The 14,125-nt window shown below is 40.8% G+C and overlaps 1 protein-coding gene across 4 annotated transcripts in view; it reads right to left on the bottom strand.

The window, feature by feature from the left end:
• The window catches only part of AHCTF1 (AT-hook containing transcription factor 1), a 53,312-nt gene that overhangs the window by 3,645 nt on the left and 35,542 nt on the right, over nucleotides 1-14,125 (bottom strand). For 3 of the 4 annotated variants that reach the window (XM_083731969.1, XM_083731970.1, XM_083731971.1), the window contains exons 20-33: nucleotides 13,836-13,982; nucleotides 13,032-13,216; nucleotides 12,598-12,742; nucleotides 12,311-12,442; nucleotides 9,411-9,558; nucleotides 9,179-9,329; nucleotides 8,645-8,746; nucleotides 8,071-8,263; nucleotides 7,762-7,962; nucleotides 5,980-6,403; nucleotides 5,295-5,412; nucleotides 4,147-4,253; nucleotides 3,064-3,239; nucleotides 627-2,664 (exon numbers count right to left, since the gene is read on the bottom strand). In XM_083731969.1, the coding sequence (XP_083588095.1) occupies nucleotides 627-2,664; nucleotides 3,064-3,239; nucleotides 4,147-4,253; nucleotides 5,295-5,412; nucleotides 5,980-6,403; nucleotides 7,762-7,962; nucleotides 8,071-8,263; nucleotides 8,645-8,746; nucleotides 9,179-9,329; nucleotides 9,411-9,558; nucleotides 12,311-12,442; nucleotides 12,598-12,742; nucleotides 13,032-13,216; nucleotides 13,836-13,982 (4,267 nt within the window). The remainder of the gene's footprint in view (nucleotides 1-626; nucleotides 2,665-3,063; nucleotides 3,240-4,146; nucleotides 4,254-5,294; nucleotides 5,413-5,979; nucleotides 6,404-7,761; nucleotides 7,963-8,070; nucleotides 8,264-8,644; nucleotides 8,747-9,178; nucleotides 9,330-9,410; nucleotides 9,559-12,310; nucleotides 12,443-12,597; nucleotides 12,743-13,031; nucleotides 13,217-13,835; nucleotides 13,983-14,125) is intronic. The other variant, XM_083731972.1, reaches the window with a different exon arrangement.

The raw sequence follows: 14,125 nt of genomic DNA on the forward strand, positions 1-14,125 counted from the left end.
TGGCCTCCCTGATTTAAAGTGAATGGGCAGTTAAGCTGCAGTGCTGTCATTACAGCAATAGTGTACCAGCTGACTGCAAATGGACAAGGTAAAGTAAAAACTAATGTCTTATGGAGGGCTGCTCCATACTCTATTGCACTAGTTGTGGTCTATGGCCTTGGAATGTTTTGTTGCAGAAAGTCAGCTCATTCTAAGGCTCTCTTCACATTTTACAGAACAGATGAATCCTAATGTCTCCCCTGCACTTGAACTGGGTCTTTTTGTAATGGATGAGGCAATACATATATGCAAAATGCTGAAAATGCACTCAGAAGTCACAACTGGGTGAAACTTTTGGGTACACAATTCCTATATATGTGCCTATGTCAGGTTTGTGAGGGTTGATTAAAACGGCCTGGTGAGCCAAATAGGAAGGCCCAGCAGGCCTAATTAGGTCCATACCCAGTAGATGGCATACTGATATCATACAGTAATGTGGGCAGGGTTATAGGCTGTCTTGCTTTAAGAAAAATCCCTAGTATTTATCCTGCTCTGGTTATGTTTTACCCTCAATGGCATTCATGCATAGTAGGCAATTTTAAATAAGCAAAAAAGCCTTACACAGCCGAAGGCAACATTTCAAGTACCTTTAGATTTTTCTGTCAGTTTTGTAAGAGGAGGAGAAAAACAGAATGCCTCATTTGTATCCAGGGTGGGACTCTGTTTCGTACTCTTTCTGCTGTATCTGGTCCTTTTCACAAGAGTACCACGATGAGCCAAAGTTTTCCCTGTTTCACTAAGCCTTTGTTTGGTCATATCTGTGGAATGCAATCCTACGGCAATCTCAGCTTGTGGCATGTGTTCCTCCTCCTCCGTACCTTCCTCAGAAAGAGATGGTAACTGGCTTCTCTTTCTGATTGCCGTCATCTTGGACTGCCTCTTTTTAGAACTCCTTACTAAAGTCTCTGCCTCACTTGGCTGTACAGAATGTTCTTCTGCATCCATTTTCTCTATACTTGTATTTGTTTTTTCTATTTTCACGGATGCAATTCTTGCAGATTTCCTCTTTGTGGTGTCGACTGGAGTCTTTTCTTGAACAGATCCTCTCCTAGTATTTCTTCTAGGAGTGACAAAAGATTGACTAGGTGTTGGGGGAGGAGACAACTCCAGTCCCAAATCTGCTGACACATTCAAAGGATTCTTTCTTGGTCTGCCTCTTCGTCGCACAGGCAACTGTTTAATAAGCCCAGTCTCTTGATCAGAAACAGTTTCTGATATACTTGTGCTTCGCGCCCTCTCCTGCTCAGTTGATACAGGTAGCTGTGGTTTACTTGGCTGTATGTCATGTTCAGAAATGGCTTCTGGTAGACTTGACTTTCTATGTCTGCCCCTTCTAACTGGTGAAGGTAATGGCAGCTTCCCAGCTGCAGTTTCTGACTGCACCATCACTTTCAGTTCACCATGCTTTCTTGGCCTTCCTCTTCTTGGTTTTGTACTCAGCTGCTCTTCACGAGGTTCTACCTCCTGATCTGACATCACGTTCTCTGCCAGGTGGAAAGCAATGCTTTTTAGTTTTCTTGCACTTTTAGGATTTACCATCATCTGAATTGTATGGTCAATGATAAACTGACTACCTTCTTGATCCCCTACTAAACTTCTTGTGCTTCTAGGAGTCCTTCTGCGAGCAGAAGGTAGCTGTTCGCTTGGATGCTTATGAAGCTCTTTTGGTTTTCTAACCCCCCTTCTTGTAGCAATGGTTGCCTGAAACTCCTGTGTGATGGGATGCACATTTGTTGATATTTCTAAGTCACACTCCTTTGTCTCCTTAGTATCTAAGACTGAGAAAGCAGGAACCTGTCTTGTCGGTTTTTCTCGAGGTTCTTGTTCAGCACCAAGGGGAAGGCTTTCAGGAATGTTCAATGTTTCTTTTGCCCGTCTAGCACTTCTCCTTGGAGTTGGTGGTAGTAGCAGATCTGGTTTATCCATCTGTCCCAATGGCTGACCATCAGGTAATAAGTCATTTACATTTTGTGCAATCTGTTCCACAGTGCTGGTGCTAGACATCACTGAATCTTCAACTTGACTCAATTTTACATCTTTACTTATTTCGGTAACATTTTGCAGAGGTGCCTGTGGTGAACTTAATACCTTCTTACTTATGCTTTCATGAAAAGACTGGTCCACAACCTCACTTGAAAATTCTTTACTTCTTGTGTCTTTGATTACATCCAATAGGTTCTCAGCAATAGCCATCTGAATAGGTTCAGGTACATAAGGCAACACCTCAGCAGTATTCTGTGATATCTGATCACTAGTTACAGTGGACACTGTATTTGTGATGAATTCTGGGTTGTTACTTCCAGCACTATTTACACAGGCACCCTCTAACTCGCTGGCTGATTTAAGAGGGGAAGTATGCAATGCACTAGAATCTCCTATCTCGGCTTCTTCATCCCCTTCTAATAGTAACGTAAAATTGTTTTGGGACATCAGCAGATCTCCATCTCCTCCAGTAAAGTCAGATTCACCAGCATCTTTCTTGAGTAATTCACATGTGACTTGCTGCGCCATAGCATCACTGCTGTACTGATATTTCAGACTGCTTGAAGGACATAGCTCATTGTACGGAAGTGCCTCAACTACAGCTTCTGAGATGTGTACTTCACGTGTTCCATCACCAACAAGCTAAAAACAAAAAGTATATAAATTTAATTCCAATACGCATATTTCAATAAATTTAATGAATCAAAGGAGTTCTTCCAATTTCAGAGGAATATTCAATTGGTTTAAAGTTAGCCATTGTACTCAGCTATTTGTACATTGCTCCACACAGTACAGCTCTAGGAACACGGCCACATGGAATTGGTTTTTCAGCAGTTGCATGCATGGAAATAAATGGTCACTGGGAAGCAGTATCTGCATCTGTGGGTGCTCTGGGACAAAAACTGTCTCCTCCTGCAGCTGCTTCCTTAAGCATTGCCCCACATGTGAAAGTTTACAAATATCCAAGGTATTTACACCGGCAAAGTAATAATTCCAAACAGATTTCAAAGAAAGTTCCGAAGTGCTAAATGAAGCCCTTACATTTGCTTCTTGACTTGCAGGTTCAATATTAAGTGGTGTTTTCTCATGCAGGACTGCTATATTTTCTTCGCTCTCAGCTTCTTTTGACCCATCTTCATCTAATGCTTCTCTTTCTTCAAGTTCATTTTTGGAATGAACACTGACAATGTCTTCACTATCAGGAATACTTATGACAGCTGAAAAAGGATTGTCATCTCATTACTTTTCTTATTTTATTGTTTCCACATTAAAACTTTTTAGTGATAGATATTATGATGAGACCAATAATATTTAAGGAACTGTCTAGATCTCTGCTCACTTCTGCTTTGCAGAATCAGAAAAACTGAGGTTTTTCTGAGCTACTGCGCCTCTCAGCCAGCAATACGAAGCTACCAATGTACAACAAAAGTTTGCAGTTGGATAAATATTTGTTCTCCCATTAAATAAGCAATTAGTGCATTTAAAGTCAGTGAATACTTGTTAGCACAATTGTGCCTCCTAATCCAAAGGAAAAACGTGTCACCAGGTACAGCTTTTGCAATGTCTGAGATCATCCAGCATATCCCCATTTAAAAAAAAAAAAAATATGTTAGTCTTTTGCGAAAACGTATCATATGCTAAAAGGTCATCCCAATCTGCAACTTTAATTGGCTTATAAGACAGTAGTGCTTTAGTTCAAACTTAATTTAATAGCTTAGAATGACTCCTAAGTCCTTTTTAAATAAAATAAAAGCATACCCAGATTTCCAATTACAGCCTAATTTTAAGTTTGTACAGGATTTGGAGGCTTATCACTTCCCCCACTGTAGAGTATACTAAATTATACAGCAGCACTGCAGAATGTGAAGCACAGATCTTAATAAGTATAGGAAATGTTTTTGAGGTATATACTTATAATTAAACATTTTATTTAATAAAAAATGGTATCTTGAACAGTTCAGAAATTACTATTTTAACATAAAGTACCAGGCTAAAAAGATTTTAGCACACATGCATCAAAGATACACAGTGAGAATCAAGTCACACAACTTCAAGCTTTTCAATATTATTTCCCTTGTCTATTTGATCATTTGAAAATTTGCTCGATTATTCAAATATACATACATTCAGCATCTGTTCCTAATGGCTCCAAAGCTTGGGGACTTGCTTCATCAAGGAGCTGGTTCTTTTCCAACAATGGCAGCATGCTGGACTCTAGGACATTTGTTTGACTTTATAAGAAGAAAGTAAAGGACAGTTTCACTTACAGTTTTTAAATAAAGTGAGTTTTATGAAAGCTACTAACACATTTTTGTCAACAAATACCTTAAACCATTCCAATTATTACTGAACTGTACTGCAAGAGATACTGCAAAGCCAATTCTGTGGAAAAGTCTGGAATCTACCCCTTTGTTATATGCAAATTATACAGTTCTGACAATGTGGCTAACTAAAGTCAATTTTTTACTTTCCTGTTTGTTTGATTAACCATTCTCAGTATTAATGTGCATATTATCCTATGCATATTCCTCTGAGTACACTTCACTCAGGGCAGTTGCTATGCAAAATCCAAATGCACACTACTGTCTAAGGAAAAAAAAGTTTTCCTCTGTGTGGCAAATTGTCAATTCCTGCCTTAGAGTGGGACATGAAAAGAACTGACTAGGGTAGGGGTAGGAAACCTATTTTACCCAGTAGTCAGATCCTTATCTATTCCCACCATGCACAGGCAAACCTGGACACGTGGATAGGATAACTCACATATCAATCATAATTTCATAGTCTTATTATGGTCAAAGACCCAATTGCCATTATGATGTCATATGATTGACAGGTGGGTGGGACAAAGGTCCTTGAACTTGCATTTATACTAGTCCTATGCTCTGTGTTTGGGAAGCTCTGTGCAGAGTTCTATGTAAACCCTCTGTCTAGTGCTTCCCATGTGCTGAACATATGGTAGAGAGAGAGAGAGAAAGCAAGCAAGCTGAACAATTGATACAGCAATTTGTCAATCTACTGAGATTATCAGGGGATCAAAATAGAAGCTTGCAACTATCAGCATGCTGTTTGGGAGATAGTTGGTCACAGAAAACAAACACTACAATCAAGGCTGTGAAATGGTGCTCCAGCTGTGTCCCTTTTTTCACTAATAAATATATCATAAATATATCATAATCACAGTACTCAAGAAACTGAATGCAAAAAAATGTAAAAGGTATGAAGCATGCTAAATCTGGGTTGTTGTTTTTTAAAGATGTACTTGACATGTTCACCTTTCATTAGATGGCATAGAAGAGACTGTAGTGTCAGGAGTAGCATTTAAGTGATGCATCACAAATATTTCATCCTTAGGAAGTGAGCCATAGTCTTCACCTTCTCTTTCAGGTAGTCCTATGAATGGGAGAACCCATAAACAAGCAGACAGGTTGCATCCTTCATGCTAATTTCTAAAAACTAATTAAGTCTTGATTTTAGTAGCAAGAATTTACAATTTTGGCTTGGCTATCACCAACCACAATTTTTGCTGCCTCTATTTCCTCTTTGTAAGCTTAACTGCCACCAGTAATCTTTAATCTCATAGGTTCTTGTTTGGCAGTCCACACCCCCACCCTCTTCTTGTGATTCACAAACTGTTATACTTCTGCATACCTTGGATGGCCCCAAAATATATAAAGCCACTGTTTCTTTGCCAAATTGATGTGTCATCAGCCACCTGAGTTTGCTATTAGAGGGAATCATGGAAAATTTCTCCACACACACCCCTTTCCAGTATCTGCCAGATGTACTGTTTCCAAATATGGTGGCTGTGTTTTGGCTATCTCCATCATGCTCTATTTGGGAGTTTGAGGATCTATTTTAGCAGTGTTGGAGAACCAATGCTGGATTAGATGGATCTCTCCTATGTTACAGCATGCCCTTTTTCTTATTAATTCATTTGCATATCTGTAGATCACATACCAGCCGACTGTTCTCCATCTGTAGATGTTTGCTGTTCCATTTGCGAAGGATCCCTTGCTACTGCCTCACTGCTTTCTCTCTCAGCTGACCCTTGTATGTTTACAAGATCTTCAGGGGAGAAACCTGCTGGCTGAGAGATTCTGAAGGAATCACTGTTGTCACCTGGCGATTTTGCATCTTGATAATCTGAAGTAGTTTGATCTGACTTTACAGAACCATAACTAGTTTCTTTGGAAGGTTCAGCTTTATTCAAATCATTGCCTGGTACGCATTCTGACGACAAACCCGCTTCTTCATAGTCTTCCTGAAGACTGCATATTGAAAAGGCAGGAGTTTCTCTAGTCTTAGACCACATATCTTCCATGTGAGCTTCAATAATGCATTCAGATGAAACTGTGTTGTGTTTTGTTTTACTATCTGTCATCTTAAAAAAAAACCAGTCCAAGTTAAAACAAGCAATACCATTTCCCCAGTGAGCAGAAAATTCTGACCATTCAATGCCTTGATCCAGAAGGCAAACCCTGAACTCTCTGATCCAAATAGTCAATGTTTTTACTTCTAAAGATGGAGACGTGCATTTTTTAACAAGCAGGCTCCAGCTACTAAAATTCATTGACCAATCCACACATGCATACAAGGGCTTTGCACATCTGGAATGGTAAAGGTAAAGGACTCCTGGACGGTTGCGGCGCTCATCTCACTTTCAGGCCAAGGGAGCTGGCGTTTGTCCACAGAGAGCCTTTTGGGTCATGTGACCAGCATGGCTAAACCGCTTCTGGCACAACGGAACACCATGACGGAAACCAGAGCTCATGGAAATGCTGTTTACCTTCCCACCGTAGTGGTACCTATTTATCTATGTGCAGTGGCATACTTTCGAACTGTTAGGTTGGCAGCAGCTGGGACAGAGCAACAGGAGCTCACCCCATTGCAGGGATTTGACCCACCAACCTTCTGATGGGCAAGCCCAAGAGGTTCAGTGGTTTAGACCACAGTGCCACCCATGAATCCCCGCAACAGGGTGAGCTCCCATTGCTCTGTCCCAGCTCCTGCCAGTCTAGCAGTTTGAAAACGTGCCATTGCAAGTCATGGTGTTCTGTTGCGCCAGAAGCAGTTTAGTCATGCTGGCCACATGGCCCAGAAAGCTGTCTGTGGACAAACGCCAGCTCCATTGGCCTGAAAGCGCGATGAGCGCCACAATCCCATAGTCACCTTTGACTGGACTTAACCGTCCAGGGGTCCTTTACCTCATATCTGGAATGCAGATACAGCCATGAGAACATGATGTGGGGTTCCTGAATTAAAAATGTTAACTTAGAAAACATAGAAGACTGCAAAAGAGGCTATAGGCCTGGGAATTAGCATGCATCAAAGTACACAAAATGCAGTTTTAAAGCTCCAGGAAGAAATTCAGTAACAAATGGTATATTAAGGGACTCTTATGCCTGTATGTGTTGGCTCTACACATTTGGTCATCATTGGAATAGGACAGTAAATGCATGGGTGTCAGCAGACCTGGAAACGAACCCAATCACCCACATAATTATTATTATTGTTGCTGCTGTTTTATTATTTATACTTCATTCCAGAAAAGTTAAATTCAAAGTGACTTACAAAGATGAACCTAAAATGCACAATGTATGCATATATATAAACCAGATTTAACTAAAGCCCACCTTACCAAAAGGTAAGCAGAAAATTAAGGGCCTTTGCACAACTATCAACTTGTCTGAATATGGCTCAAAACGTTCTACTTTCCAGCATCTGTTTCTTCCAACCTACCCCAGCAGTCCATCCTGAAGCTTTGCTTTCTTCCATAAATGATATTTTTGTTTCTTTTGCACGCAGAGGGGGTGTGATAGACCTTCCTGGAGATGCAGTTGGAGTAGCTAAAGGAGTAGTCCGAAGGCTGGATCTCAAAATAGATTGAGGAGTAAAACCAGGAAAGCCAGAGGAAGATGTAGATGTCAAAGCTTTAGCTCTCTAAGAAGAGGAGGAAACACGTCAAAATGGGAGGCAGAACCCACTAATTACATGGCACTTCAGCCTCTGCATCAAACAAGTTCATGAAACCTTCACAATTCTACATACCCTAACAACCAGAGGAGTTTCTAGGAGCTTTAATTCAGGTGCTCTTCTACTGCTCTTGTATAGGGAGCATCGAGGGCTGGAATGCAATGGACTAGAAAGCATACAGGATGCAGAAGCTCTTGGCGACATGTGCAGATTGCTTCGAAGGGAAGGTGAATCAAGAGGAATAGGCTGGACCACCAAGTCAAGCAATCTGCAAACATTTCAAAATGTTTAAGAATTAAGTTGTATTAACAAACAGAATACAAATGTAAAATGGTGTTGCCATAAACAGGAGGATATTTTAGCCATCCCTGCCCTACCACTATGACTCATCTAGGCTTTTCTGATTTTAAATTTTTAGTTGCTTTATGCTTTTATCAATAAATTATCACAGCTTACCTGTCATTTTAGTTTAATAATTAAAAGAAAGAAGCAGCTTTTTTGAGAATATACTTCCATTTTAAAAAAGGCCCACGTAAAAAATATATAATTCAAGGCAACTGTCAAAACAGATTTCCACTCATTACAACTGATGTTTTCAACAGGACTGAGAAGCACCCAAAGGATACAAACACCTATTGAAAAATTTTACCTGGAGCATTTTCTTAAAGATTTAGTTGCTGGTGTCCCAACAAATGGATCTGGTATCTCTGTGTCAGTGCAAGAATCCACTGTAGGTGGTTGTTCTTCAGTTCTAGGATTGGAAACACAAGAGTGACAAGCTCATGAAAACCACTAGATGCACAAGTACTGTCTTCCGGAAGAGGAAAAAATAAAGCACACAGTCAGTCAGAAGCCAGGTAATAATGTTCAAGTTTGGGTGAGAAAGCAAAGGTTAAGCAATGAGTTGCTGCCTTTTCAACTCTTTTGGCTCAACTTTATTCCCCCTGCTTTTCATACAAAACTATTATAAAAGAGCAGCACACTGCTTAGTATGTTAGGTAATGGTGGGGCCCTGGTATCTGTCAAAGTTTCTACCCTAAAATTAACACTTTTGTAATAATATCAACACCAGGCTATTCATTATGGGCAATGGAAAGCAGGTGAAGAATATGGACAGCTCCTATTTTAGTACCGGGCAACTTAAGATGCAGTAATTTCCTACGACAACAAAATGAATACTTACATATCATTTTGCAACGACTTGTTTTTCTGTTCAGTTCCCACCCACACCTCTCCAATTTTGGACAGTACATTATTGATTAATGTTGCTTTTGTGACGACATTTCCTGCAGTAACTTTCTTTGCAACTGTTGACAGTGGCTTTGGTCTTAAAACTTAAAAAAAGAGGAAAAACAGCATTAAACACTTAAAGCAAGTTTTGAAAGGTTTCACCACAACACACAGAAAATACTTACTTTCCCGCCGTAGTGAAGTTGGCAAGTGGTAAGGCTTGGCTCGCTCTACAGCAAGCTTCCTTTGTACTCTGGGTAGAACTTTCCCATACTGGTCTAATATGGAATTTCTGGCAACTGATCTCTCTCGCCAGCGGGGATCGCGATCATTCTGTTTAAGAAAGGAGTGATAAGAGGAATTTAAGTTAATATTTTACAGAAATACATGAAATAGTAAACCCAGGATTAGGAGAGGCAGTTTCACAGTCAAACTGTATAGAACTGCTTATTCATGGGCTCTTAAAGCTGGACAGGAAGATTTTTCTGACCAATATTAATAGATCAACAGTACACTATGCAAACTATATATAAAAAAGGTAAAGGACCCCTGACAGTTAAGTCCAATTGTAGACAACTCTGGGGTTGCACTGCTCATCTCACTTTACAGGCCGAGGGAGCTGGTGTTGTCCGCAGACAGTTTTTCCGGGTCATGTGGCCAGAATGACTAAGCCGCTTCTGGAGAAACCAGAGCAGCGCACGGAAACGCCATTCACCTTCCCACCAGAGTGGTCCCTATTTATCTACTTTCGAACTGCTAGGCTGGCAGGAGCTGGGACCGAGCAACCGGAGCTTACCCAGTCGCAGGATTCAAACCGCCAACCTTGTGATCAGCAAGCCCAAGAGACTCAGTGGTTTAGACCACAGCGCCACCCACGTCCCATGCAAACTATAATTGTGGATAAACCTGGATGCTGAAAGGGTCTCTTTGTATTAAGATTAATACTGTACTAATACTACACCACATACCCACAGTCTATTTTATACAAGCAGTTCTGCTTATCTTGAGCATTGAGAGTAAAACAACCTTTATAGTGTGTCCTAGAAGAATTCATTCTAGGACACATATCCACACTGATGCTGCCTTGTCTGGACCAGTCAGCACATGGCTGCATAACAACCATGGAGCTGTTTCAATACAGCATGTGCCAGACATACTTCAGGTCATGATCAAAATCTGTTTCTTGCTATAGTAGATATTAGAAAGAATATGGTGATCGGGGGTGGGGGTGAATATTACCTTGTTATAATATACCGTATTTTTCTGTGTATAAGATTCCCCCATGTATACGACGGCCCCGATTTTTGAGCCCAAAATTAAGAAATAAATATTTTCAACACCAAACAGAACTTTGATATTTTATTAAATATTCAATATGCCAGTATATTTAGTACCATATATTGAAACAACAAACAGAACAACTTTGCCGATATATTTGGTATCGTAATTACGGTAGGTAATTTTTTTTTTTTGCTAGTCAGCATTATTATAATGTGCAGTATAAGAACTAGAGTGGCGGCAGCACTGGAGCAGAGCTGGGAAGCTGAGCTGGAACGAGAGCATGTTCCCAACGGCCGGGAACTAGTCAGCGCCACAATGCAAGAATCATAGCTAGAGAACCCTTTAAGAGGGAATCTGTATGCTGCAGAAGTCAAATTGCTTTTTTCTGCTCCGCTCTCAAACACCCAGGGTAGCAAACTGAACGCTGCCCCTTTGGCCCAAATGGTCCGCCCACTGCCTCTCCCCCAGCTGTAGGGTGGCTGAGTGGGAGGAGGCAGGCAGACTCCAGAGGCCCCACGGTGCACCCCGCCCCTATGGGCAGCTCACCCCGCCCCAGGCTGCTGCAAGGAGCTGAGATTACCAGATCTGCCTGAGTGAGTGTGCTTGGGGAATGGGGGGGTCTGGGTAGCCAGGGAGCGACTGAAGAAACCAGGTGGAAAGCACAATGTGGGAGCTGCTGAAGGAAGTACCAGACCAGGGTTTGTCATGAGGTCAATTGTGAGGGGAGGCTGGGGGAAAATAATATGGATGGTGGCATGTATGTATGTATGTATTTATTTATTTATTTATTTATTTATTTATTTATTTATTTAATTCAACATTCCATGTATAAGACGACCCCCAATTTTAAACTTGAAAAATATGGCAATACAAACCCTGATGAGGTTTGTATTAACTGTGAATGACTCCCTCTGCAGGGGTGGGGGACCAGTTAGATCAGAGCTGTCCTCTGTGCATTTGGAAAAAGGTGTCATCAGCATGCTGATGACACACAACTCTCTCTCCATTCAGAACCAGGAGAAGCTGTGAAGGTGTTGGTCAGGTGTCTGGAAACAATGATGGAGTGAATGGGGACCAGTCCTGATAAGGAGGAAGTGTTGTGAGTGGGTGGTTCCCATGTCTGCGAGATATGTGTACATCCTGTGTTCTTGGATAAGTTGCTCCACTGAAGGATCAGGTTTGTAATTTGGATTCAAACTTCTCAATGGAGTCACAAGTGCCTTCTGTGGCTAGTATGCTCAAGCTTAGGCTGGTCCACCAACAACAGATATTCATGGACTGAGACAGCCTGGTCTCAGTTGTCTATGCTCTAGTAACCTCCTGATTGCACTACTGTAATGTACTCTATGTGGGCCTGTCCTTGAAGACAATCTGGAGGATACAGCTAGTGCAGAATATAGCTGCAAGCAGGGCACTCTGAAGAGACCACTTAACACCAATCCCGAAAACATGGCATTGGAGATTAGTGAGCTACCAGAACAATTTTGAGGTGTTAGCACTAGCATATAAAGCCCTAAATGGCTTGGGACCCAAGTACCTATCAAAAATTTCAGCCCCCAAAATTGAGGCCTTGGTGGTAGCTGATGCTGACCTGTGACATCGCCTTTCCAGTGGTGGTTCCCTGGTTGTGGAATGCCCTCCCTAGTTCAGTGTTTCCATCACTATTAACTTTAAATAAATGGGACCTGAAACAAAATGTTGTGCATGGAGTGCTGTGGTTCATTCCATGCCACTCCTCAACCCACCTGAGATTTTAAGGGAAGCAATTCATAAATGGAATCAATTAAAAAATATTAAGGCTTACCATGAGATTAGCTTTCAGTGATTGATTCAGCTGTAGCGCAGGAACGTAGTTGGCACGCTGAAGATGATGAACTAAGAGGAACTCATGATTGTTAACACCAGCGCTTGTCCTCAAGAACTTCTCCAGACACTCCTAAGGGGGAAAAAGGATTTAGAATATTAAGCTTCCTTTTCTGGAGCAATAAGGGTCTAATTATGCAAACACACATGCACATAGTGTCAATGAGATTTCCAATCACTTTTTGGTGTAGAATTGTACTTTCAGAAGTTATTCAGCCCCAAGATTACCTGTTCAGTTTCTGTGAATGGTAGCTTTAGCAAATCTTCCATCAGTCCCAGCCCCTGACAGGTTTCATATACATGTTTAAGCATATCTTCTACATTTAACCGAGTAGAATGCTGCCGCAGGACACTCCAAGCTTCCACCATACAACTGCAATCATTTTTTGAAAAGTAGATTAATGTTGTGGCAGATATTTCTGCTACAGGAAAAATTGCATTAAAAAACATTAAAAACTAGTATTACAGATGTGCCAAGGGTGTAGGTGTTCATCCAATACATGCTATCATGGCATTTATTTTATTTTATTTATTTATTTAAAAAGCACACCAATACCATAAAAATGAGTATTAGTATCTTATCAACTGGGGAACATTTTTCTTCTTGAATACAGTGATATCACAAAGAGTAAACGTAATAATAAATGCTGCACTTTTTTCACCTGTTAAACAGCAAGACAGTAAGGTGAAGTGTTACTTCACTGTTGCTCATCAATGATGGCTTCATTGTTTGTATGTATCGGAGGGCTCGCCTGTGCTCTCCTTGACACATCAAGAACTGAATTATCCTTATGTGCTGCCAAGGCAATTTGATTGTAGCTGGATGAAACAGATAGGTCAGAGAATTCTGCAAGAATCCAAGACAATATTCAGAAACCTCCTGTGCACTTTCAATCTATTTTCTACTAAACAGTTTTCTACACTGAAATGAAATTATGGAATTATGGAATTCAACATATACACCAATTCTATAGGACAGCTAGATCTATCCTATAGTGCCACCAGTTAGTTGTGCTCCCACTAAAGCAAGTGAAACAAGACATTGTAAGCAGGTCAGTTAGTGTTAGTATAGCTAGTGCAGTGATGCTGAGAACTGAAAGCTCAAAGCCAGATGATTTCTAATTCTTTCCCCATCTACACTGAAGGGACTGTTGCCAGGGTAATAGTCATGTCCCACACTGGTGAAGCCAATAAGCTACTGGCAGCATCAGCCCACTATGATCCTGAATAGAGAGCTAATACAGAAACCATTGCTCTAGAAAGCATTATAATTTTATTCAATTAGTATGCCATTAAACTGAAGAAGGGCCATAGCTCAGTGTCAGACTATCTGCTTTGCATGCAAAAGTTCCCAGATTCAATTCTCAACATCTCCAGCTAAGGCCGTGAGAGACCCCGTCTGAAATCCTGAACAGCCACTGCCACTGAGCTAGACAGACCAATGAATTATCACTTTATATACCCACCTCAAAGTCATTGTGATCCAAACACCAAAAACCTTGGATTAAGTTAACCAGACCTATAGGAATTGCAAATGCGGTTGGGAAGGAGCCCACTGAAGTATCAGCCTTGTTTGGACAGGAATGCATGATGTCCAATAGTAAATAAATTGTCTAATTATAAATATTAAGGGCAATCATTATTTGAGTTTGTTTTCTATGATGTGCTAGAACAGACACATTGTACAACATAAAACCATCTTTCCTGCAGCTTCTTCCTTTGGTTTTTTGTCTCCAATAATTAATATCTTATGTTG

This window comes from Podarcis gaigeae (genome assembly GCF_964106915.1).
Source record: "Podarcis gaigeae genome assembly, chromosome: 3".
NCBI classification, from domain to species: domain Eukaryota; kingdom Metazoa; phylum Chordata; class Lepidosauria; order Squamata; family Lacertidae; genus Podarcis; species Podarcis gaigeae.